The 27,431-nt window shown below is 37.8% G+C and overlaps 1 protein-coding gene across 1 annotated transcript in view; it reads right to left on the bottom strand.

Annotated features, from left to right (window-relative positions):
- Positions 1-27,431, bottom strand: part of prex2 (phosphatidylinositol-3,4,5-trisphosphate-dependent Rac exchange factor 2) — a 116,171-nt gene that overhangs the window by 42,840 nt on the left and 45,900 nt on the right. The window contains exons 11-23 of the mRNA XM_053487902.1: positions 26,061-26,161; positions 23,786-23,889; positions 23,613-23,662; positions 20,639-20,714; positions 18,512-18,584; positions 17,406-17,548; positions 16,908-17,000; positions 13,834-13,982; positions 13,294-13,379; positions 9,127-9,263; positions 7,348-7,465; positions 5,311-5,495; positions 1,886-2,047 (exon numbers count right to left, since the gene is read on the bottom strand). Of these exons, the coding sequence (XP_053343877.1) occupies positions 1,886-2,047; positions 5,311-5,495; positions 7,348-7,465; positions 9,127-9,263; positions 13,294-13,379; positions 13,834-13,982; positions 16,908-17,000; positions 17,406-17,548; positions 18,512-18,584; positions 20,639-20,714; positions 23,613-23,662; positions 23,786-23,889; positions 26,061-26,161 (1,477 nt within the window). The remainder of the gene's footprint in view (positions 1-1,885; positions 2,048-5,310; positions 5,496-7,347; positions 7,466-9,126; positions 9,264-13,293; positions 13,380-13,833; positions 13,983-16,907; positions 17,001-17,405; positions 17,549-18,511; positions 18,585-20,638; positions 20,715-23,612; positions 23,663-23,785; positions 23,890-26,060; positions 26,162-27,431) is intronic.

The raw sequence follows: 27,431 nt of genomic DNA, 5'->3' as shown, positions 1-27,431 counted from the left end.
GAGTGTTACAGAGGGTTGATATTTTCCTGATTAAAAAAAATAAAAAATTGTGCTGCAAAAGGGCCCTCATTTGCATACAGGAATGTGATTGGGTCCTACATTTTATGATGCAATAACTCTTGCCTGATTCCAGTCTAATACTGTATACTACTTACTCTCCCTTTGATGTCTACTTCTGTGGAAGCTATAAAACTTTTATGAGGCTAAAATTATTGAAATTTTTAAAAGACGTTTTTTTTTTTATATACACTCACATTGAATAAAAGCAATGCTACATTCCACTAACCATTTTAAAATGTACTTGACTTTAAATCGAATCGAGATGGCAGGTGTGTGTGTGTGGGTGTGTGTGTGTGTGTGTGTGTGTGTGTGTGTGTGTGTGTGTGTGTGTGTGTGTGTGTGTGAAACAGACTAGCCATTTAATTTTTTTTTTTTTTTTGGTGTCTGATTTATTCTTTTATCTATTTCTTTTATATTTCCTGATATTCTCCTCAGGTCAAAATGGTGTAAAGTTCTTATTACAATTTTATAAGCAGCAAATGAACTATGACCCTGACGCTTAACTTCCTGCTTCATCAACCGGCTTTAACGAAAAGGGGGCCTCCCAGAATGTTGCCGGAGGGAAATGATGTAAAGTGACAGGACATTAGGTCTTTACTTACAACAAGTGATTTGCAGAAGAAGGAAAGGTAAAGAACACAGTCCAACACATATCATCTTCTGAAATACAAAATCAGGGTTTTTGTTTTCATGAAATGCTTTTCTCTTTAACCTGAGAGAATCGGCCTCTGCTGTAGTTCAGGAACAGCACAGGCAGGTTAGTGCAGGAAGGGAGTATGGTGTAGTGAACACTACAGTAGCTGACATTTTGACTTTTGACATCAATTCTTTTGATTCCGCATATGGTCACAGCTTCAGATCACTTTTTTCATTGTCTTATTATTTTTTATCATATAAACGCAATAAGTTCTACTTTAATGTAGCCTTGGTAGAACATAGTTGTTAAAGAATTTATGTGTCTAATTATAAATATGGCAAAAATCTTTGAAGGAGTGTCCAGTGTCAGCGTTTGTAATAGTCAGAGGCAAAACTTTTATTTTTTCAACATGAGAAAAAAAAACAGTATGTCCCAAATGTTATTCATAACTTATTTCTTTTTATACAAAAAAGCACATTTACCCTTTTACTGTACTAACATACAGTTTCTGCATATGTATACTTTAATTAAATAGGATTATTAGTGGATACTTTTTACTTTTTTTCCACTACATCCTACAAGAAATATCTGTACTTTCTACTTCACTACATTTGCGATTATTATACATAATTGAGTGATTAGCATTACCTCTGTAAACCGCTCTATCGTTTAATCACGTAGCATGTGTTTAATATTGAAAGTTTTTGTTATTTGCCATTTATATTGAATCAGAATTAATTTTTCAAGCATCTTTAGGGACAGAAAAATCTAGAGAATCTGATTTTTAAATGTACAATAATGTGAAAAGGTCTTGACCCACACATTTTTTACTGCACCAGGCTACAACGTGCAGTAAAAAGTACAATCCAAAATAAAAATTGATTGTTTATGTAACAACCTCAACAGCGACCTCATTTCCCCTCTCGTCTGTTCCAACCACTCAGCATTCGGCATCACCGGTATACTAATCACCGGCCTGATCATCTGTCATCATCTACACCTGTTTCTCACTGGTTCATGTGATAAATTGCATTGGTTTATGCTGAATGATTAATAAGTCAATGTGAGGCATAACAAACACAAAACATTCCTACAAGAAAGTCTAGATCTTTGAAAGCAAAATATAAAATAATCATGCATGAAAGAATTTAAGGCAATGATCTATCTTGTGGATAGAACTCCTAGTACCTTCCTGTAGTTGGTGATTCGTCGGTTAATGTGCTCAAGTCTCTCGGCACACATTGAACTGAACCCAAGCTGAAGCTCTTCTGGGACAATCTCCGTGCTAGAGTTAATCCGGCTGCACGTCTGCACCAGCTGCTCGTCATTCCGAGCCAAGGCCTCTAAGATCTGAAGAGGAAGAGAGAGAAAGAAAACAGTCAGAGAACAAAGACATCTATAATGTGAACTCATATACAGTTTATACAAACACACACACACACACACACACACACACACACACACACGCAAATAAAAACCAGGAAATATTTGTTTTTTTTCCCAGGCAAATGTCGGCAAAAAGGCAAGGAAGGGATATATTTTATTACTGTCATCATTTCCTTAGCATTTTATAAGTCAACTCAGCACAAATTTATTATAACATTATAAGATGCAGGGAAAAAAGCCACCACAAAAGGAGCAAAGGTGTTACTGAACAACATTACTCAGCACCTCTGGGTAACTGGCTCTGGCTCTCATGTCCCCAGCTTGTTAAATACTCTCTACATATGCACTTTCTGTTTTAGATATAATTTAATAAATTAATTTATTTATAAGGATTTCCAGTGGAATCTCACTTGGGTAAGCGACAAATGAAATTAACACCATGTACAGTAACTGGGCAGATTTGGTGTCTCATATTGGCCTCGAGCTATGAGCTTACTACAAATGTACAGTAGTATCATGTAAACCGTTTAATGCAAACAAAAAAAGGATGTCTCAGAGATTAAAACAAAAATAGCTTGTTTTTTTTTTTATCATGCTGCACAAGCATCAGACCATTGTCTGAAAATTGACTTACTGTACTCTTTATGAACAGTGCTGTGTAAAAGTATTCACGACATGAAAGACTCACAAACGCATGATTGCTGTTGTTGATGCCTAGGTTGGCACAACCAGTTATTAGGTTTAGGGGGCAATTACTTTTTCACATAGGGCCAGGTAGGTTTGGACACAGCTTAGCTTTTAGATCATGCTTTACTTTGTCAGACAGGTTCTATTTAAATGATTTCTTGATTCAACACTTCTGGCAGTAATCAGACCTGTGTATGGCAAGGGGAATTTAACTCAGCTGTCCAAAAAATAATAATTATTTTTTCCCCTTATTTAATGAAATCATCATTTAAAAACTGCTTTTTGTATTTAATCAGGTTATCTTTGAGTAATATTAAAATTTGTTTGATCTCAATCATTTTAGTGTGATAAATATGCCAAAAAAACACTATATCTTTTAAATACATATTTCACAGCACTGGTAAAATAATAGGTAATATAATAATATGTACAGTATGTAATAAAGCTGTATTGACTTGGGATTTATTTATTTATTTATTTATTTATTTAGAACCGATTGCCATTTGCACTTATACTTATTCGAACTTATAGAAAAAACTTTGAGACGTTGAGAGCTTTGAGATACAAAAAAAAAAGTCATAAACACAGGACAAATGCAGGAATGAAGCCAAGTAAAGAATAAAGTCAAGGCTTGGCAGTGAAAAGAAATTCATAGTTTACGGTGTCACTTTTCTTTGGATATGGTCGTGCCTTGGTCTTGACTTGATTTATTCTAGTCCTGGTCTTGGATATGTCTTGGATTTAATTTGGTTTGACTACAGCCCTAGCCCATGGTTTCAGTTTCATTAGTGTATACATACAGTATTTAATACAGATTTATTCTACTGAAGGCTTACTTATGCCAATATCAAGCATGTCTTGGAGATTTTTTTTCGTATAAGGTTGCTCAGTGGGCCAAAACATGACTCGTTGGTATTCCTGACATTTTGTCCACTAGGACAAATCCTACATTCTCAGGATACCAATGTCACACTGACCAAAAACAAGCCATATCCTCATTCTTTTGAAGAACATTCAGACCGACAGCAAGAACTGTCCCAAAAAATATATAAAATCCTAAATCCTTGAGTTGATTCCACTTGATTGAGACTAATAAATCTTTAAACAACCTTTATATAAACCTTCGTTTTTTTTTTTCCATGTACACACAATCACAAAGACTACAACACTGCAGACAGCATAAACGAATAGCCTAATTAATGTTTCATGGATGCCTTTTGCTGTTTAGTCACGTTTGCTGTGGTGTGTGTTTTCGCCAGTTTGAATCCTGAAAAACACTCCCAATTCAAGCAGACACCTCAGCTCGCTTCCTGTCTTCCAAAAAAAAACATCTGCCAAAACCCCTGCGTCGTTATTAAAGAATGCACTTGTATGATTTCCCACACCTGTCTGCGACTTTGCGAAGCCAAGGACAATTTCCAAAACCGAGTCCAAAAATGGAGAACTGCCAAGAAATTGACTAGAAGCAGCAGCGATGATGATACATATACAGACATAAAGCAGAATACTAAATGAGTCGACATCACGAGAGTTGAGAAAATATGGTAATAACAGAAACTGTTAGTGTCAAAACAGCATATTTCTTAAAAAGGTTTTAACAAACATGCGAATGGGATATGCAGATACAATATATTTGTTTGTTTTTTTCTAAAAGAGTTTAGTTCTTTACGTGTATTGTAAGACCGATAGCTGTATCAGAAATACAGAAATCATCTCGTCACATGGATGCCCTGTGTGTCTCTTTGGGATGCGTCTGGTCTCTGGGGACGGTTTCACTCCACCATGAAGACAGTTCTGGCCTCGACTGGTGTTGACAGCTGTTTCTCTGAGGACTTGGCTGCAGTCGCTCGATAGTTCAGGACTGGAATTTCCTATAAGTCCACCTGAGTCTCCAATAACTACCTGGACTCAATATTAACATCAATTAACATCAACTGTTGTAACTGAACTGCCTGTCACCTAACACACAGTAGGAATGCAGATCAATTCCTGCTCTCTGTTCCACCCAAATGATGATGGGTTCCCTGTTGAGTCTGGTTCCTCTCAAGGTTTCCTCACATTGCTATCTCAGGGAGTTTTTCCTTGCCACTATTGCCCTCGGCTTGCCGATCAGGGACAACTTAAAAACTTAAATAATTATTTTGATTGTGTAAAGCTGCTTTGTGACAATGACAATTGTTAAAAGCGCTATACAAATACAATTTTATAGAATTGAATTGAATATTATGTTAAAATATAATATAATGTAAAATGCGTATTTGAAATGCATAAAACATCAGGTGTTAACTAATAATTGCTATTGGTCAATAATCACCAAACAGTTATCCTGACCAACATGGTAGCTAATTTACCAGAATTCCAAATTTTCCAAAAAGCCAAATTTCCTGGAACGCAAAAAGAAGGAGGGTTAAAATCCCAATCTGGCAACACTACCTGCTAGTCACCTGATGTTTCCTTTTTTTTTGATGTTTTCTGTAATCACGTATTTTAAAATGTCCACAGTGTCCTTGTACCATAAGAAAGCAGTGAGCACTCCGTACCTTCGCTGTGAGGCTGAAGAAGCCTTTCGGCTCCACCATCTTCTCCAGCACATGACACTTGATCCCGGCCGTGCTGTCGTACTCGTAAGCCACGCCGTACTCCAGGTGCACGTTATCCACCGTCAGACTTACATGATCTTTCTTTCCATCTATCAAAGCGATGGTATTAAACTTGTCCATGACCTCTGCAGAACGCACACATACACACCAACAGCAAGGTCAAATACTGCAGATTTTGTGTGATGCAGAAGCTGTAGAAGCTGCTTTCTAGTTTTATTTACACCAGTACAGTAGAGTGTAGCAGAGTTAACAAAGAAACTGGACATGTCAGGTACTGTAGCAGTGTAAAGCCTTTATGACGGTGAAGGTAATAAGTCAATTAATAAATATTATTCTAGCCCGTTTCTTGATCCTGATTGGTCTATTCAATTTATGAATTAATTATAAATGAATTATAAAATGTTAACATTCTATTAGCGACATTCACTATTTCACTCAGCCTTCACTGGTAAATATTTATTATAAATACATTCCAAAACATATTATTATAAAAAAAAAAAATGACTGTAAAAGTAAAGTAAAGCTTTTGCAATTTTTAAGTCTTCAGTGTTAGCGCATTGTAAACGTTTTTTGTTCTATTATTATGATGCTACATAACAATAACTTTAAAGGTCCCATATTTAACCATTTCTTTAACAAGTAACGTCAGAGCTCCACCAATGTGTATGTTAAAGCTCCAGCTGAAAAAAAAACTCTCAGATAATTTATTTTTACTCCTCCTTCAGATGCAACGTTTTAGTATTTATGTAAATGAGCTAAAGCTGGGTCAGGTACCTCCAGAGAACAGCAGAACGGGGGAGGGGCTCTTTTTATATGAGGTCACAGTAGAAAATCTAATTGACTTGTTTAAATTGGCAGTATAAAGGAAATTACTAAAAAGAACTTAAAAGTGAATTTTGCATAATCGGTTCCCTTTAAATGTAACACTATTGCCGAAGTAATGCGGTATAAGGGGAATAAAGCACTTCATGAAGCGCTCTTAAGGGAAAATTATCAACCCCATCACTTATTGTATTCCTGTAGTCACATGCCTCGTTGATTTTTATTCTTTACATATTGAAGATCTTTACCTCAAAGAACAGCTTCTCAAATGAGTTACGTATTTGATGAGGAACATCTGTGCTAAAGCACACATAGCAATTAAGCAATGGATTTGTGCATATACGTTCCTGTTCAAAAGTTTGGAATCTAATAATTCATTCAATGTTATTTAACTATTACTTTCACTGATTATACAGTGTAACAGAGGACTCCCTGTGTTATATATTCTCCCTGAGATCTCCAAAAGTCTGTGGTAATGCTTCAGATCAAATACCTCTCTGATAACGCATTTTTTTTCATCCCTTAAACTCCCTCTGTTTCACTCCTCTCTCAAATGCGCCGTTTCAGTGTCTATGCAAATGAGCTCCTCCTGAGCCACGCCCCACCAGCAGAGCTTAGCAGAGCTGGGAGGAGCTTCCAAATTGAGGTCGCATTAGAGGGGGAATCTAATTAGCTTGTTTAAATGCCAGCCAATACAAAAAAAACCCTGGAGAAGTTGGTATAAAAGTCCATTTTTAAAAACAGTTTATCATTTTAGAACCATCTGGTGCAGTACAGTACATCTGTGGGAAGATTTAATATTCGGGTTTTTTTTTGTGAATCTTAAATCTTAATGTATCTTATTCATAAATCACAACTCAAACAAAAAAAAAAATAAATAAATAAACAAGTAACTCATTAAACTGATTGACAGTCCAAATTCCTGGCCATATTTTGAATTTCAGAATCAATTCGTCTTCACTGAGGTGAATGATTGAAATGTTTTCGCCTTTAATGAGTAGCAGGTGTGACTACTGAGGAGAGATTCACTGCACCGCTAGAGACAAGCAGACAGCTGCAGTGAACATCATGATGATGGAAATGGCACTGAGACCTTGTGTGTGTGTGTGTGTGTGTGTGTGTGTGTGTGTGTGTGTATGGGGCATTTGGAACTACCTTCCACTTTACACTCAAACACCTCCCCGTTCTCCTCAGCACCAGGTTTCTGGCTGGCCTTCTGATGGTCCTCTTGGGCACTCTCACTGCTGTTATACACCCACTTTATGGAGTCTTGCTGAAATAAGAAACAACCAGAACACAAATGTTTAGACTGGCATTAGGGGTCGGGTTCACTTGGCGAGCACGCTCTGTTCACGATCTGTTCATGTTCTGTCCAAAAACCCTAAACGTCCGCAAAAAAAAAAAAAACACAGTGCTGCTAACACTTTTTTAAAGGCTATTTTTTACTACTATTTGTTAGTTAAAACTGGGAAATTTTATTACATTATGCCTATGCTTCCTAATAAAACTGCATTATGGGTATATTCTACAGTATGTATTATAATTTCTGTGCCAAGTTTTTTTTTTTTTTTTTTACTGTTATTAAATGTTTAATCACATCTTACACTGTCCTCTGTATTGTTTATAGTTGAAAGCTTATGGGTTTAATTCCCTAGACTATCCCACGCTTTTTGTCCCTCAAGCAAAGAACTTAACCCTCAGCTGCTTTGCTTAGTGCTTGGATTAGATTAAGACTGGTTGGGGGAAAGACTTTATCAGCACAGTGATTCATTGCTAAACTGAACACAAAGTCCTGCTAATGAAATTTAAAGCTTTGTGTGGTTTATCTCCAGCAGGCCATGCTGATCTTCTCAAGCAGTAAGGCTTTGGCTGGCAGCTCAGCCGGTAAAAGATGTTCTTGGTTTCGTTTCTTTGACTTGAAAAAAAAAAAAAAAACTGATTAGTTTGTCTTTGAAACAAGGTGGTTTAATGGCTTGAAGTCATTTTCAGAATAAAAAAGTGAAATGTATTTAGTTGATGATGGTTGAATGAACAAATACAGTACTTTATTAAAGTCTTATCTTATTTATTCATATTAAATGAAATTGTCTCTTTGGAAGCATACTGTAAATGAAGAAATTTTGGGTGGCTTGAAAGTTTTGCACAGTACTGTACATCATTTATGAGTGTTGATTGATAATAATATATGTTAATTAATAATGATCAAAAACTAAATAATTAATAAAAGAAAAATAATGATAATTTGATAATTGGTGATAGTTGATTGTTGAACTAATGTGAATACGTAATGTTTAACTTAATAAATGCAAAAATTTTGAACTTTTCATGAATTAATGATTGAATGATGAAAGAATTAATTAATAAATAAATGATCAATAAATGGTTTCATGACTGACAAATGATAAACTAATAAAAAAATATAATTCATACTGTAAATGTGTGAATGGATAAACAATAAATGTCTAAATGATGAAGGTTAAATGAACTAATTAGTTATTAGATGATTAATAAATGGTTAAATAGATATTTAAACAATGTTGAACGGATGGATGATTAGATTAATGAATAAGTTAACAAATAATAAATTGGTAAATGATTAATTGATCTTTATTGAATGGATGAATTGATGAATCGTTAAACAGATGACTATTGAAAAGCTAATTGATGAATGTCAGCTGCGTTTATGATTAATAAATGGTTAAAAAGATGAATAATTAATCTGTGAATGGATGATTAATGAATGGGTGATTGAGGATTGATGAATGCACATGAACGAAAGGATTATTAGTAAATAGATGATTGATGCATGAATAATCAATGCAGGGTTAAATCATTTATTAATGTTGTTTTATTAATAACAATAACATTGGTAGGAACTGTGACACTGTGGTTTACTTTTTAAATCATGGTTGATGAGAGTGAGACACGGCGTACCTGCGTGGGTCTGCGGTATTTCCTGCAGGCTGTGACATGGGCGATCACACTGGCGTGACTCTCTTTGCTTACATTAATTCCATTGACCTTGATAATGCACTGACCCGGGTGTAGACCTGCCACAGCCGCCACAGTGCCTGCACAACGAACCAAATAAATAATCACCAATACGAGAGAGACGGTTTGTGTATGTGTGTGTGTGTGTGAGAGAGAGAGAGAGAGAGAGATATAGAGACTGAAAGATGGGACCGTGGCCATTGAAAAGCGTTCTTTACTAACGTGTTTACGAGAGCAGTCGTTCGTCTGCCTACAAACAGCATGAATCAGGCTCCAAACTGTCTCTATTTGGGTAGGCGTTTTGTAAACTGAATGGCAGGTACCATGACGAGCAGCATATAAACAAGCCAAGCTCAGGATCCAGCTAACATAAACACCCTGGACTTTCTGTCCAGATAAACTACCAGAGGAGGTAATAACTATGCAAGGATTTACTGAGTTTAGGTTCTGTAAAAAAATACAATTAAATAAATAAAAAAGATTTCATGACGTGGTCCAACATTGTGAGCAACATAGAGCAAATATTTGTTTTCTTTCAAAATCTCTTACGCATACTTGATCTTAGCATATGGGAATATCTTGCTCTTCAAAAATCACTGAAACATTCTGACATTTAATAGGAAGAAAATGCTGTACTAAATAATGCACATTATTTACAGCTTGTAATTATACACTATATTGGCCAAACCTGTTAATTAGTGAATTCAGGTGTTTCAATCAGGACCCTCATCCCCACTAAAGGGCAAGCTTAATGCTTACCAAGACATCTCGGACAATGTTATGCTTCCAATTTTGTGCCAATACAGTAGCTCATGGAGGTGTCTTTTCGATTCCAACATGACTGTGTCCCAGTGCACAAAGCCAGGACTATTAAGACAGGGTTTGATGAGTTCAAGATCCCTGACCTTGACCCCATTGAGGACCTTTGGGATGAACTCGAAAGGAGATTGTGAGCAAGGACTTCTCGTCCAACGTCAGTGCCTGACCTTATAAATTCTCTAAAGAATGAATGGGCATGAATTCCCATTTTGTACAGAATTGGGAAAATCCTTATTAAAATGTCACTCGGTACTGCACATTTGTCGCTTGTAACCGCTGCTGAAATCGCAGCCCTATGTCACATAGACTTGAATATTAATAGTCGCCTGTTGTGTTTTCATTTGCAGTGTGAACATACAGTAGGTTTAGTCTGAAATTACACCTGGAGTTCAGACACTACGCTCATTCATGAAAATGCTTTTACTAAAACCGCAGGGGAGGGCTAAACAGCTCAGATCAGTGTGTGTGTATGTGTGTGTGTCATGGGAGGGGTTGGTTGTGAGTCAATGTGTATGAGTGAGTGAATGCGTGAGACACTGTTTCTCTCCGACTATTACACCCTGTCATAACACAATCTTCTGTCCTCCGGTGCAGGCAAAAACACAACACCTCCTCAGCCAGAAATTGGCTCGGACCTCCATCTTTGAGCCTCATCGTCTTAGTTTTGGCTAGACATTTGAAAATGTTTTTTTTTTTCTTCTTCGTTCCGTTCTGTCTGTCTCCTCACATCTCAAGTGGCCCTCTCATCTCCTGCTCTCATTTCCTCTGTCTCATGCTGTCGCGATTTCTGAAATGAAGCTATTCCGCTGAGTGGGATAGGGGTTTTTTATTATTATTTCCGCTGAGTTTTTTTCCCATTTGTTTTTAACTTTAGAAAAAGTCTAGTGGACACATTTGTACTTTTAAACCTAGCTTATGTTATTTAGCATTTGTGAGCTTGTAAATATTAAAAACACATACAGTAAATACTGTACAACCTCGTCAGAAGGGTTAGCTGATTTGGGCTAGCTACTGTAGCATACACTGTGAATGAAAATCCTGTCAGATTAGCTCATTTTGTAGCTAGCATCCATCATAAGAAGTACTGTAAGATATTATAATCGTGTATGGTACTGTAAGGTCGAGTTAGCTAGCTAGCGAGAAATACAGTAGTAACAAGATGAATTCTAATACTCAAATCCTGTCAGTTTAGCTGGTTTGTTTGTAGCTGGTTAGAATTATTAGCCGAAGTAATAAACACAAATGAATATGGCTTAAGATACTGTATGCCTTTTTTAAATCTTGTGACGTAAACTTATGTTAGCTAGCAGGCTAGCAGTGAACACCACATACATTTATGAATGTGACTTAAAATTTCCCTTAAAAACAACAAGAATTTACCTCAGGAAGGAAAATAAACTATGTTAGCTAATTAGCCTCAGTTTATCTAGCTACAGTACCGTTATCAGTCAAAATTACAATTATCTTCTCAGAAATCTTGTCAGGTTAGCTTACTGTACTGTAGGTTTGCTAGCAGGTTAGCAGTCATTGAGCTTACAAAACAAACAAAAAATATATAATAACTTGCCAATAGTATCCAGTACAACTACTGTACATTAGCGTAAAAAGCGAAATATTGAGCTGATCCTGGAAAATGTGGGGGGAAGTAAAAATCTGTTGACTATTTATTAAGTTCATACACTTTCGTACATTTAAACAGGGTGTCGCTAACAGAAGGACATTTTAAATGCAGTTCAGTTGAAATTTTAAATGACATATGAATACACCAGAGTAAAGACATTGTTTTTGCTCCTGTAGTACTAAGCCAATCATCAAACATGAGAATAAAGAACGGTTACATTTGACATGGATAAGATTCCAAATCATGTCTTTAAAAAATCATATGGATTCAAATAATTATAATTATTTTTTTAAAGCTCATGCTAGCTAGCTGACTATGTGCAAATACATACAGTATGCATATATGGACAGCAATTGCATCCTATATGAGGACTTTTAAAGATTTCCATATATGGACTTAAAGACAAGCCTATATTCCCATCTATGTCCTTTGAGGCACGCCCATGCAAATACACTCTTTTATCCAAATATGGGTATAAGAGCAACTGAACGTGAGGGTAAAAAGTGTGTGTGTGTGTGTGTGTGTGTGTGTGTGTGTGTGTGTGTGTGTGTTATACGTTTAGTGGTCTGGCTGCAACTCAGTCCCTTACCTTCCTACACATCCAGCTGTGCTGCAGCTGTACCGCTCTCAGACAGAGAGGAGCAGCTTCCTGTGTCACACCCTTTCCTCTTATCTTTTCCTCCATGTACTGTATCTCACAGTTAGATGGCTAACATTAGAGTCTATATGTATATAAGTGTGTGTATTATAAAATCTTATATATTTTTGTCACACTCTCCTTATATCTCTCTTTCCTTATATTGTATATTATATTCTTTTTATAATAATTTTGTATTTTCTCTTTCTCTTTATCCTTTTTCTTTCTCATTATCTCACTCTTTCTTTATATCTCTCCTTCCTTATATATCAAATATTTTTTACTCTCTTTTTCTATCTTTCTCTTATACAGTTTCTTTCTTTCCTTATACAGTATATCACACAGTTTACTGTATATCTAAATCTTTCTTTTTACACCCTTCTCTTTTTCTTTATTTCTCTCTTTCATTATACATATTACATGCTCTTTATATCTTTTCTCTTTATATCTCTCTTTTTCTCCTTACTCACTCCCTCTTCTTGTGTCACACTTTTTGCCTACTTATATCTCATTGTCGCTCCTTATATAATATGCTTACAAGTGTGTGTATTATGAAGTGTAGGGCGGCATGGTGGTGTAGTGGTTAGCACCGTCGCCTTGCTTCGCCAGGGTCTGGGTTCGATTCCTGTCTCTGTGTGCATGGGTTTCCTCCGGGTACTCCGGATTGCCCGTAGTGTGTGTGTGCCCTGCAATGGATTGGCACCCCTTCAGGGTGTACCACACCTCGTGCCCAAAGCCTCCTGGGATAGGCTCATGATAAAGTGGTATAGAAGATGAGTGACTGAGAGTGTATTATGAAATGTTTGTCATACTTTCCTTATACATTATATCATGCTTTGACTCCATATCTCACTTTCTCTTCTAATATCTCTCTTTCCCGTATATATATATCACACTTTGACTCTTTATATCTCACTCTCTTCCTATATCCCTATATCTCTCTTTCCTTATATATTACACCCTCTCTTTATCTTTATATTTTTCTCTGTATAATTTAATCTTACTCTCTCTATTTACATTTGTGTTTCCTCACCTCTTCCGACGGCATGAACAACAGATGGGCCGAAGCCTCGGATCTGAAAGCCCAGCCCATCCGCCGAATCCGGGATCTTCACAGTTCTAAACACACAAACACAAATGAACCATTGCAACAACAAATATTTTGTTTAAACTGTTTAATAAACTATTAATTTTAATGACCTATTAATTAATGAAGACACTTGAAGTGAAATCTAATAGAGGATAGAGGAAGTTTACCGGGGAGAAATCAGTATTGTCATGTTTTTCATTAAGCCTGAGCTAATTAACTGTCAGATATTATAGTTCTCTGGGACTTTAAATCCCAATACTGTACATTTTACATCTATAAAAATAAGCACACACACACACACACACACACACAGAATTGAAGCCAGCCAACTTTTACTGACTCTGCTTCTTTCTAGTCATATGGAAAACACGATGCTTGTATTTCATCAGCAGGTGAAAAATGATCTATAAGCTGCTGTACTGAATAAATGATGACACATTTCAACCTGGACAGACTTTGCTTTTTTTTTTTTTTTTTACGTACTCTCGAGGTTTGGTGCTGACCAGCACGCGAAGAGGCCCCTTGCTGCTGAAACACTGCTTGAGAAAAGCTTCTACTTCATGAAACGGTCTTAAGAACACCAAGTCTCCGTTGATAGCAAAGACCTTCTTCCCCACCTCCATCCCAGCCATCTGCACACATACAGTAAATAAAATAAAATAATGTTTTGAATACTATATCCTAAACCTCACAACACATCGATATGTTGCCGATATGACTTACCTGGTTGGAACGTATTTGTACTTTATTCTTATTTTATCATTTCAGACTTTTTTTTTTTCTTATCGCAATACTTTTGAACCTGGCTGGAAACCCCAGATCCTGAAAACCTTTCTCTTAATGAGCCACTGCATGCATTCATTATTCTTCCTTTACAGCAATATCCTGTAACATGACCCATCATGACCTTTCCGAGCTCTGGGATATATCATTTTAAAGCAAATCAGATTTGTAGAGATGTCGTAGAAACCTTTTTCTCTGGTCTGAGCTGCAGGATATAAGGAATGCATACTAAAAGCAAACATCTGATTTAAGATCCTGCCATTTTTTCCCCAAAAACCAGATATAGCTCCAAATCATTTATCACAGTACGGCACTTCCTCTGCTCGGCTCTTAGTAATTTAAGAGAACGAAACACCCACACGTCGCTTGTACTATTGTATACCCTTCTCCATCGCTCACCCACTACACGTCTCAGCGTTTTCCTGAAAAATCGCATGCTTCCCTTCTGTGCCGATTCAGCATTCTATAAAACGGAAAGCTGGCCTTTCCCTTCCCTTGTTCTCTCTCTGTTTCCTGTCTAAAGCTTATGCATCATCTTGCGTGTGAGTCAGATGCAGAGCGTTATTTTTTTTTTCTTTTACGCGATGGCCCTTTATCTATACGAGTGCAGAACTGAAGCCAATTTAACGACCCCATATTGGAATCATGAATTGCGACTCAACATCCTTACACACATACACACACACACACACATGGCATCATTTCAGCTCTGGACAGCATCAACACACCATCCCCCATTAGGACCTATCAAGTTCCCGCAAACCTCAGATAGCAGAGTCTTATTTAATGGAGCCAAGATTCGAAAACACTAAAAAGAGAAACTGCCTAAGAGCGTTTAAAGCTTTCTATTTTTGTCAGACCACAAGAGTCAAACATCAAACCTCCTTCTAATACAGAGAGGATTCAATCTGAAAAGCAAGTCTCATCGCAGCCTGATCACAGCCTCGGGTTCTGGTTTAAGGGGTTTACTTATGAATTACTTATGAGCTGCTCTCTAAAACTCAACATATAGAGGTTGTATAATTACGATTTCGATTCATAATTTTTTATTTAAATAAACATCTGACGGACAAACAGTAATACTCTATAAATCTGGTCATCTGGTTACAATTGCATAAAAAAAAAACACCTAAAAACAAACTGTATGCTCTGTGTTCAAACCCATGAATAAGCTCGCAAACTATCCAACAATTTTACTCAACCCAAGATAAAATTCTGCCTTTGGTAAGGTTAGTACTGTAAGCACTCTTATTTCCCAAAAATAAAATAAGCATTGTATTTGAACGTACATAAAGATTAAGATCATAGTTTGGTTTAAGGCAAAACATTTGCCCTGCAGACTCGCTATGTAAACTGTGAGGAAGAATAGCTAGCTATGTCACCATGATGCCTTGAAATATGATTTGATTTTGTCTGATTATATAGAAAAGTTATAACAAACCTACAAAGTTAAACTTAAAAATTTAAAGCTTTTTATACTGTTTAATTAAGCAGTGTTGGAGATGTTACTTTTTAAAGTAACTAACTACATTAAAAAATTACTGTCTTTAAAAAGTAATCAGTTACATTACAGCGTTACTTTCTGATAAAAGTAACTAGTTCGAGTACTTTTCCACTGTAGAAAATAAAAACTCCTTTGTGATTCCTCATGCATGTTGTTTTAGTCAGGACCTTTATAATTATTCTACCATCACTTAGCGATGTTTGGCACGTCGCACGTCGGTCCTCGCGAAGTCAAACCAATAGGTGAGATTATCGCAGGTTATTAACAGGTAGGTTATCGGGGGCGGGGCTTGTAGGACGACTTTCACACACACACATAAACGGAATGGGAATGACTGCTGTTTGGCTCACGGATTACATTAATTGTCTGAATAACAGATTACATTTTTGAAAAAAGAACTAAATTACTGAGTACTTAAATGGCGGACCTAACGCATTAGATTTTCTCTACCATGCTAGCTTTTCATTTGCCGGTGTTCTGTAAATTTGTCCTACCAATCAATACTGCATGTACTATTCAAGCTTATAGCACTTAAATGTCTTGTACAGTATATTCATAACAAAAAGACGTCATGTTTTGCAGCTTTTGCTACTGTACTTTTGATATCTACTTGCAGGTTAAGAATTATCTTTGAAAGTTTTTTTTCTTGTGGTTTTGTTTTACATTTTGATTGACTTGCAAGGTTAATTTAACTTGTGGTCATGACAGGTTATGGCAAACCAGCATGTCAGAAAGTGCTACCTGGGATAAAATTACAGCGATTATATTCTTATAACGTTTAAAAACAACATATCACAAAGTGCTACCAGTATGTCAGAAAATGCTACCTGTGACAAACCTATAATATTTTTTGCAATGCTACTCCTCGTAAAAACTTTAGTTTGAAAATAATAATAAAATAAAGACTTTTTTAAATATATTTTTTTGCTACTGGTAGGGAATTCTGACACGGTCAAAACAAATCAATTTTAGAACACCTGCTACAAAAAATGCTAGTTATGTCAACGGCTTTGAATTTAAGGTTTGGTTAGCCCACTATATATGTTTTAGCATGTATTGCTGTATTTATGCTCAACAACAGAAAAAAGTACCTTCGATTTCTTTCTCAACTAAACTAGCAAACATGAGTAAACGTGCAGCAGATGACGTGAAAGGTGTCACGGATGTGACACGGAAACATCTTAAAAGAAAAGCTTCTAGAAATAAATTCCATCATTAAAAAGTCCAGATTCACTGCGCAGATAACAAAGAGGAGAATTTGCCCACTTACTTCTGCATGAGAGCCTTTTTCCACCGACTTGATAATTGGAACTCTGTTACGATCCTCGAGGGTGAAGCCATATCCTCCATCGCTAGGCCTTATCTACAGGGTAGAGTACATAGAGTTTAGTAAACATTACAGGCCCTAGAGCTATGCTGAAACGGCACAGCACAGACACACACATGAGCTGAAAGCTCTTACAGACGTGCTGAGCAGCAAGTTGCTACATACTGCATCAAGGATTCGAAATTCTCTCCTTAGTGCCGGTCATTCTACGTCTTCCCCCTGCTATAGAGCACGTGTTTTTAAAGTCAAACTAATCACCTTGGTATCTTTAAACATGGAAGCAACAAAAGTCTGCAGCAACAAAGGCGACATTTATAATTAATGAGCTACAACCCAAGCTCAGAATGAAGGGACGCAGTGCTGTATGACTTGACAGAAGGGGCATAGCAGCACGCAGTAAACCATCCCAGCTGTGAGAAATTACAGCTGCGCGTCACTCACCAACAGAGACTTAGCGATGACATTTTCGACTATTTTCAGGTCGTGTTTCATGGGCTTGTGTTTGGTGTTCGATCCCTCCATCTCTTCGTCGGCGAAGAAGCGGAACAAAAGGGGTTCGTCCTTGAACTCGCTCTTCTCCAGCACTGTGAATAAAGCGAGAATTAAACCGGGGTCTGTATGTAAGTGAGGAATAAAACACTACAGGATGGGCTTTTATGGGAAAACTACAGCATCAACATCAATGTTCTTTAAAGCAAGTCCGAAGTGCTTTATTCCACAGTACCTTTTTTACAATTTGTAATTTATTAAGAAACCAAAAATCGAAATCATTTTAATTCATTTAGTCATATTTACAGGTTTCGCAACATCTGTGAGAGAAGTCAGTTGTGGGCGTTAAAAAACTGAACCACACGCAGTTTCTGTGCGAGAGGCTCGTATCATAATTTAGGCAAAAGAGCAAAAGTGCTGAAAGGCGTGGGTGAAAAGGAATGGTGGGGGTTCGACACTGCTGAGAAAACCCCGGGCCCTTTTTAAAGCCTATCTCCAGAGCAACATAACTTAAATTGTGATCTTTTTTTTTATGTATAAAATCCCCCAGTGCGAAAAAAAAATGGTTGCAATATTTTCCTCCATTTAACAAGGTCAGCGGTAACATCTTAACAGTGTATAAACAAGTGTAATAACTCATCGGCACGAACGCCTGCGATCAAATTTGCCAATCAGTGCAAATAGATCCATTGGGGTCATTATGATCCATATATTCTGTAATTTGTCGCTTATTTGTGGCCAGTTGGGCTCAGATCTGTCCAAACCGTGCTGACAAATGAAGTGTGAGTCACGCATGATGTGGAGTTTGGCACAGCGTGGCTCCAGTCTTAAAATATAAGGCTCGGATCCAGTAAACAAGAGGTCACTATGGCGACGGAGCGTTCGGCAGAGCTCACGATCTCCTGGGCTAATTGGAAAAGATTAGCAATGATTGACTCTAATGTGAGGTTGTGTTCGGTAAGCAAGTAATACAAGATCACTTGCGAACACAACAGAGCTTTTGTTCTCTGTGGCGTATGCACGTAGAAAGAGAAAGAGAGATGCCAGTCATACTGTACCATGATGCATAAATCCGTTGTCGCACAGCTCCACCCCCAAGATCAGCGCTTCTTCTCTTGTCCGACAATCACCCTTAAGAAAGAGAGAGAGAGAGAGCGGGAGAGCGGGAGAGGGAAATGACAGCTTTCATTGTCTGCCTAGCAGTGTCAAACCACCACACACACTCACATCCGCGTCATGCTGCGTGCCAGTCGAGCACATTTACATAAAAAATGATTTGACTGAGAACTACTGACAAGGGCAAGCTCATATACGGGTGTCATCCAGTGCCATGTCTTATTTAACTCTTTAACATCCTGACTAAGGAAAAAACAGTCCTCTTCCAAATGGTTGAGATGTCACTTCATGGTAAAAGTATCAATATATTTACAAATACCATTATAATAATGATAATAAATTCATTATTCACATAAAATGTGAATGTTTGTTTAATGATGCAACAGTACAAATCTTTTCTGCACTTTATTTCCTTTGATATGCTAAGAATCAATTAAAAAAGGTGTACCACAGTATTTAAAGACATCAATCTGCACTTGTTAAAAACTGATTTTCTGTCTCTTTTTGGATAAATATTATGTGATGGTACGTGATATTACTTAAGGTATAATTCTTAATGTATCTTATTGACCAATAAAGGTTTATTGTTTGTAGTTTGTACTGTTTGTACTAATTTTTTTTCTGTCATTAATGGATAAATATGTTCAATACACACATTCAAACTATGCTACATTGAACAATGACATGTCATATTTTTATATCTATTAATAGTTTGACCATCACTACACCTCCTAGCTCATGGTGTGCTTCCCAGGGCAAATTTTACTGCTTGTGCTTTTATTGTAACATGTTTCCTTTTTGACTTTGTCTCCACTCCTAACTTTCCATTGACTTATTTTCGGATCGCCTTGCTTCGCTCTCAGTTTAGATCTTGCTTAGTTTGTCCGTTAATACCCTTATTTCCTGTATATATTCCTGAACTGTACAGGTTATTCTCTGTGATTGGACCCATACATGCCTGTAATAGGACACTGATTTAAAGAAGATCTATATAAAGAAGAGTTTACACACTTGCGCACATTACAGGAAGGTCGCAAAACAAAACAAAAAAAACTATTCCTACTTATGTTTTAAGAGCTATAACCAGTCGATCCCTTTTACAGGCTTATTTTCCATAATAAGATCAAGTTCTGGAAGTTACAGTATGTTATTTTAAAAAATGCAAAAAGCTGAAAACATTCCCTTGTCAGAAAACCTGAATGAAATTACAGCTTAAAGGGATACTGAGTACTGAATGGCTGAGGTTTAACATGGTGTAATCTTTCATTAGTAGGCTAACCAGCTACTGTAGCTAGCTATAATGTGATTAACAAAGAATATTAATCTTCCTCTCAGAGTCATCAAGTTCAAGTTCCAGAATATTTGCAGGGTTATTTATTGAGACTTTTTTGTGGTTACGTTTACATTATAAGCCAATTCAAGTTCAATTCAGATCAGACTTAATTAAAGTGACTTTTAACTGATTGTAAAGTAGACGCGTCTGTAATCTGAAATGGCACGTACTGTATGTGCAGGCCAATACATCTTTTCTCATCTAGGTTAAAACATCATATTTGTGCAAATGCTCTTTTTTTTTCAAACAACAAATGTGATTTTAGCAAATATATGCTTAAGATTTTGCACATACAGTATGAGACTTAAAAACATCAGGTTTGTGCGTTCAGACAGGCCTAAAAAATCTTATGTGGGCCAAGATTTGAGTCATTCAGGCTTGCAATGTGAACATAGCCTTAGGAAAATGCTAGACAAGGCCAAAAACTGCTAAAAAGTCGCTCTGTTATTTAAATAAACAGTGTACTTCCAGTACAAGATAAGAACCAATTCACGTATTCTCCCTTTGACTATTTTTTATATGTTTTACATTTTGCCATGCTTCATTACCAGACAAAAAAAACGCTGTGGTCAATTGTGGTTGACTCATCAGTCATATTTCAGTGGATATGCTTAAAAAGAAAACAAAAAGTACATCCATTTACAGTATTACATTTTTTTCTTTTGATCACTTTTTTTGAATTTCCATTTTCCATTCAGGCAAACACGTTATAGACGCATTAGAAGTGCAGGCTTACCTGTGCTATGAGCCAGTCGATCAACTTGTTGGCCATCACTACAGATTTGTATGTCCTTAAATGATAATCCTTATCCCTGAACAAACATAGAAGAAAGAAACTGTTACTCACAAGCATAAGGGAAGTTATTCTAACGTGACCTATGACCCCTAGCTCTGCGCTTTAACCTCTTCACAAGGCTGTCGAGAAAGACGAACTTGGCGTTCACTGCATTTTCTCCCCCACTTGGCCTCGTTACACTTTTTTCCCGACACTCAAATCATGAGTGGGGCCATTGTGACACATGGTCGTGTTACCAACATAAACATTTCTAAAGATTTTTTTAAAGATCCCAATCAACGTTTAAAAAAAACAGTCTTATATGAATTGGAAGCAAATGAGTGACTTGAAGTTTTCCAGTTTGCGTATTCACAGTATGATAACCTTGTTGAAAAAATAACATGGTTATGAACTTTTTCTTGGACTCAAAAGTTTTAACACAAAAGGGACGTGACCTTGTTGAGTTGTGAAATTTGATCAGGTCCAAAAAAAGTAAGAGCTAGGTAAGTAAGGTAGCTGTCCAATCATGCACCTTATCACCCAGCCAAAATCAACCAATCCCACTCGAAAATTCAGAAAGTGGTATTCGCCTTCTTGTACGGTGTTAAAAGGGCAACTTCGCTCAACCCCATGTTGTTGAACGTGGAAATTTTCCAAAGCTGCAAAGTAGCTCTTGGCAACTTAACTCATGATTTGCTTGTCTTTTTTTTTTAAAGGGATCAAAAGGTAATAGACAGATGAACTGGTGTCATGTGTTACAATCGTTCAGCCTGCTTAAGGTCAGGAGTGTGTGAGCGTGTGTGTGTGTGTGTGTGTGTGTGTGTGTGTGTGTGTGTGTGTGTGCGGGGTTTGAGAGGGGTGGAAGAAGCGTGGGAGCCTGGGAATTTACAATGAAATGGAGTTGAGAATTTCCCATGAAGCCAGGAATCTCCTGAGGTAGACTCAATATACTAGTCTGGCTTTCCCCAAACCCCAGTTTTTTCTAGTTTTACACTCAAACAAACCCAGACAACGTGATGAAGGTGAAGACCAATATCCCCACTTTAGACTTACTTATGTACAAAGCAGTCTTCAGTTCCTTTCCATGCTATAATTTTCCTCACAGCATTTTGAGGCTCTTGGGAATTTTTGGCACTGGCCCATGCCCCTGCTCGCCTACTGCCATATATTTTAACCACCATGACACATTCATCTTAGCCTCATCCCAAAGCTGTCACAACTGAAGGGAAGGCAGAGGCGCATCGGGCAGCCATATGCCTGCCACAAACACAATGTTATCCACCCAAGCAGGAGGCACAAATAGGTCGCTCGAGCCCTTTTTCGACCTACGCAATAACAACAGCGACCATGCATCAGTTCTGTCCTGAACATCTTTCTTTGTCAGCACAGGGTTCAGAATGGGGACCGATTTTCTCTCCCGCAATATGGGGAGCTGAAACAAGCCTCGATTCACGACATAGTTTCTGGGTTTTGTTTGGGCCTGTGCCACCTCTGGAGCTCCACTTCCACCAGGAGTTTCTCACTAATTAGAATTGCAATAACTGTATGAAAAAAAAAAAAAAACAGAAATGAGAAAGCGGACCGACTCATACACTCAATATGTGAGAACAGAAGGCATAGCGATGTCTAACACATACACACAGCCTTTAGCGCATATGTCCCTGCAATCGCTTAATTAAAAATGCATACACAGGCTGCATACTCGCTGACACACGCAAACAAATGATAAAGTACAGTCTGTATAAGGAAAACAGGAACAGAGGCACAATAAACAATGGAGGAAAACATAAAGAAATAGTGCATTTCTGCAGAGTCTGTGCCGGCCCAGAGTTACCTTCCTTACTCTTATACAGTATATAGTATGGCAGCACGGTGGCCTTGTACCTCCAGGGTCGGGATTCGATTCCCACCATGGGCATGGAGCTTGCATGTTCTACTCATGCTTGGTGGGTTTCCTCTGGGTAGTCCGCTTTCCTCCCACAGTTCAAAGACATGCAGATTAGGCTAATTGGTGCTAATTGGGTATATGGAATAAATACAAGTAATCACCACTGGCCTCCACGATCCCTAATTCGACTACAGAGGTTCCTGGATGGATAGATGGCTGGATGGATGAATGAATGGATGGATGGATGGATGGACGGATGGATGGATGGATGGATGGATGGCTGGATGGATGAGTGGATGGCTGGATGGACTCATATATACTTAGCTGCTGGTTTAAATGTTATGTGTTAAAGTTCAGTATGGTAAACTATAGTACATTATATACTATAAAGTGCATATAGTATTACTGTGGTACCTAAACATTACCAAGGTAGGCACCAAAGTACTTTATAGAGTATCAGGGTAGGCGCTGTGGCACTTCAGTGAGTATCTAAAGAAGTACTAGTAGTACTATGGTATGTACCGCTGTACATTGGTAAATACCAGGGTAGGTACTGTGGCATTTGTTTGAGTGGCATTTACTGTATTGTGGCATTTAAGTGTGTATAAGGTAGTATTGTGCAGAACAATACTTCGGTGAGTACACATGGTACTCCTTGGGTTTTTTGTAGACTTCAATACGACTCCTTGTGGCTAAATACAGCCAGAATGACATATATATATATATATATATATATATATATATATATATATATATATATATATATATATAAGAAGCTTTAAGACAACTTTAAGAAGCTTTAAGACAACGACACAACATACACGGCGCTGTGAGCTAGGATGTCTGGTTAGGAAGTCACAGATAAAGGAACTACTTTACAGAATTTCAGTTCCACCACTGTGTCCTGACTTTGTATTTTGGGAGGAATAAGTAGCAGCAGGATTTCGATTGCAGCTGGCAGCTTTGACACACACATGCAGGCAAACACACACACACACACACACACACACAGGTAATTAGGTTGAGTTGAGAGAACAGGTCTCTTACCTGATCACTGGCGTGAAGAGACTGTGGAGCCGACAAAACAGCCTCACACCCTGAGGCGAGGGCAAGACATAGAGAGAGACAAAGAACTCTCACTCATAAACAAGTGGGCCCTTTTGCAAAAATGTAAAATACGAGCGAGAGTGCGAAATCATTGGGCGTATTAGTAAATTTACCTTGGAGATGACATCATGCATGTCACTGCGTCGATGGTACGTGCCGTCGTCATAGCGGAAGCGATAGAGCAAAGGCTCGGGTTTGAACTGGTGCTTGTCTGTGACTGTAAAGAGCAGGAGAAGTGAATGGGAAATGGGAAATTCAGTTCCCATTCATTCATTTCATTAAAATAAAGTATAGAAACATATCGTACACCATATCGAACAAAAGCTTCTATTCTCAAGTTCGTTTCTCTCGGAAGCGCCAAAGCCAACAACTGCACACCAGCAAGGTGAAAAATATATAAATTCGTGAAGACATTTAACTGATGTACATGATCTATATTCCCCAAAAGTCCCATCATTTCTGGTCCCAAAATTAAACAAACCCCAGAGTGTGAAAAGGCAAATGGATATCCTTTCCTAAAATAAACAGTGTCTAAAGAGGCATGTGCTCTAACCGTGAGCCGGAGCAGCTGGAAGATGAGCTCAGAGCAAGAAGATGCTGCACAAGTTGGGCGATAAAAAGTAACTAAACAAACGTCAGGCAAGTTCTAAATGATAAAGCACACTTTTAGATATTATAAAAAGTTATGACCCTACTTGGACATCTTTTTCAGGAAATCTGACTCGGTTTGGCACGGCCAGTCAAACCGCTATGAACCGGTATTGTGGTGTAGTTGGGCATTTTAGAGGTAAAACAATTTAAATGAATGTAAGATCTGGTAAGAGATTCTTCCATGGTGTAGGTACCATGCTGTATTTGACACTACTATGGGTACCCTATTGCTCGCACTTTGGTACTTTCATGCTTTAACACAACACTTTATGTACTGAATGGTAAACTGAAGGTCCTACCATTTTATTGTAGTATGGTTCTATTGAAGACGTACCAGGATCATGTCAAAACCAGTGGTGCCAAACTGGTAGACCATGGTAAAACCTGTTTGGTCTTATGTGGTGCCAATACTTTCTAAGTGGCAGTCAGTTACTATGCCATGTACACCATCCCTGCTATTGTAACCTAAGCCGTGCCATTTCACCTGTTATGTTACCTTCTAAATGTTAATACACATTACTTTGGTGTATACTGTACCATGGTACTCATTGGGTTCCGCAGTGGTTGTCAAAGTTAAGCAAGTATCTAATACGGTACTGCCTATGGTACTTAGCAGTAGTACAGTATGTACTAATACAAACATACCATATTACTGAACTTTCGTAGCAACTGTGGTAAAATAATTACCATGGTATTCACCAAAGTACAGTATAGTGGTACTCACCATAGTACTACCACAGTACCCACTACCTACCATGGTAAGTGCGTCAGTACCTATCCTGGTACTCTATAAAATCCTATAGAACCTATCATTAGAAATGGAAGACAAAATCGATTTAGTAATGTATCATGATTTTATGTGTGGCAATTTATGTATCGTCCAAAATCAATATTTAAAATTCTTTTTCAATTTATGATTGTTTGCAGTTGAGGTGGTAAAATGTATATATTTCTCTATAGTCCTACAGCTGGTGCGTTCTTAAAAACTAAATCAAATCGTAAAATACTATCAGAATCACAATACGTATCAAATCGTCACTTAGGTATGATGGTAATATCGTCTCGGGTGATCCCTGGTAATTCTTATCCCTATCTACCATGGTAATGTCTGAAATAACATTTTAAAACTATGGTATATTATGGTGTGTACTACTGTACAGTATATCATCATCTCCATCTCCATCTAGGAACCTCTGTAGGCCAACTAGGGAGCGTGAAGGCCAATGGTGACCATTGTATTTATTCCCATTTGTACAACTGTGGTAGGACCTCCAGTCAACATTCACACACTACGGGCAATTAAAAAACGCCAATTAACTCTATCTGCATGTTTTTACACTTTGGGAGGAAACGAGAGAACCCTGAGAAAACCCACCAAGCACAGGAAGAACATGCGAACTCTATGCACAAAGACCCGACTCTGCAATCGAACCCAGGATCTGGAGTTGCAAGGCGACAGTGCTAATCTCTAAGCCACCGTGCCACCAACTACACCCATATAACCATAATTTAGCATAATTTCTCATATGACATTGTAAAAGCCCCAGGACATGAATGTATGAAGTCCCAGATCTTTCACAGAGATATTACTGTGATCTATTTCACTAGCAATCCTTCGAGCACTGTTTTATTAGGAATGAATAAACATGAACCTCTCTGGGAATTGAAAACTGTCCATGTTTCATATTAATGAAATGAGAAATAGTGTATACAATACAAATTCGTGTGATTACTTACCATGGTGGATGATTCCATTCTCCAGCAATGCCTGGCCCAGGTGAACACCTTCCTCTGGGTTATCCGTCTCTCCGATTTCCATTAACCAGGCCACAAACTCACTATGAGTACACACACAAACACACACACACAAAGCTTATAAACAAATGCCTACAGCATCCCAGTGTCATTAATTATGATGCATTCACGTGGTTGTTAAAACCTGATATTTATCACATCAAGGAGAAAATAAACCAGACAAACTCAGACAGATTCCATAATCCACCGTAGCGCTGATGTATTATTCCACCGTCACCACACTCCTCCCTCTCCCTCTCGCTTTTTCCATCCCACTATCCATCCACTCAGCCACCCACAAACCCTAAAACACACTTGGCCAGCTTTAGGAGATCAAGCCTGCGGTTGGAGTTTGTGTTTGTGGAGCCCAGTGGTAACACACTACTACCGCAAGGGCACCATAATACACCACGCAGGCCAAGTTCAACATGTCTCACCCTGTCTCTCACCCTATGTGGTGTGTGTGTGTGTGTGTGTGTATGCTTTGGCAAAGGCCCTGTACAGAAAAATAAGAGAAAAAACACAGCAAATGTTTAGGATAGATGTTCTGACTTCCCAGCCTTTCACAAGCTGTCATCATGCTTTTATACGACCGTGTTCTTGAATCCGCAGATCTGATTAGTCAGCAAGTGTTGATTCGTTGTCTGTAACAGCGGCTCTGACTCAGATTTATTCTTATATATTATTGTTTCTGTTGTAACAGCTATCACTGAGACGTTTATAGCATAAAATATACGAGGGTGAGACAGAAATGATCCGCACTCCGGCTGTAGAATTTATTTTATTTAACTTTTTGAACAGACAAATACATCATTTTCCGACATAATCTCCTTTCTTTTCGATGCATTTTGGCCATCTGTCGACAGGCTTTTATATTCCGTCATCAAAAATGTTTTAGGCTGAGCTGCGATTCACGAACGCATCACTGCTATCTTCACTTCTTCATCAGAAGTGAATCTTCATCCTAGTAGGGCTGCTTTCAGGGGTCCAAACAAGTGAAAATACGGTGAAACAAGATCAGGATTACAGGTATGATGCCATCTTCTGCATTTAATCTGGCTTCAGCTCTTCAACCAGTCTCACTATAACAAGCACTAATGAATACTGGCTTTTTGAAAATCCCCAAAAACTGCAAGCATCTTTTTTCCAGATGATGGTGGGTGAGGGGAGGTGATCTAAAAAACTAGTATTATTATAAACTAAATATTGCTGGTGACTCAGCTGTATGGATATCTAGAGAAAAGGAGGAGCCAGGAAAGAGCCAGTCTAGCTGCACGTCTTATTCAATCCCTGAGAGGTGATGGGACCAGCCGG

This window comes from Clarias gariepinus, chromosome 26 (assembly GCF_024256425.1).
Source record: "Clarias gariepinus isolate MV-2021 ecotype Netherlands chromosome 26, CGAR_prim_01v2, whole genome shotgun sequence".
Lineage (NCBI taxonomy): Eukaryota > Metazoa > Chordata > Actinopteri > Siluriformes > Clariidae > Clarias > Clarias gariepinus.
Note: the sequence above shows the minus strand (reverse complement) of the source record. Positions and strands in the feature narration are given on the sequence as shown.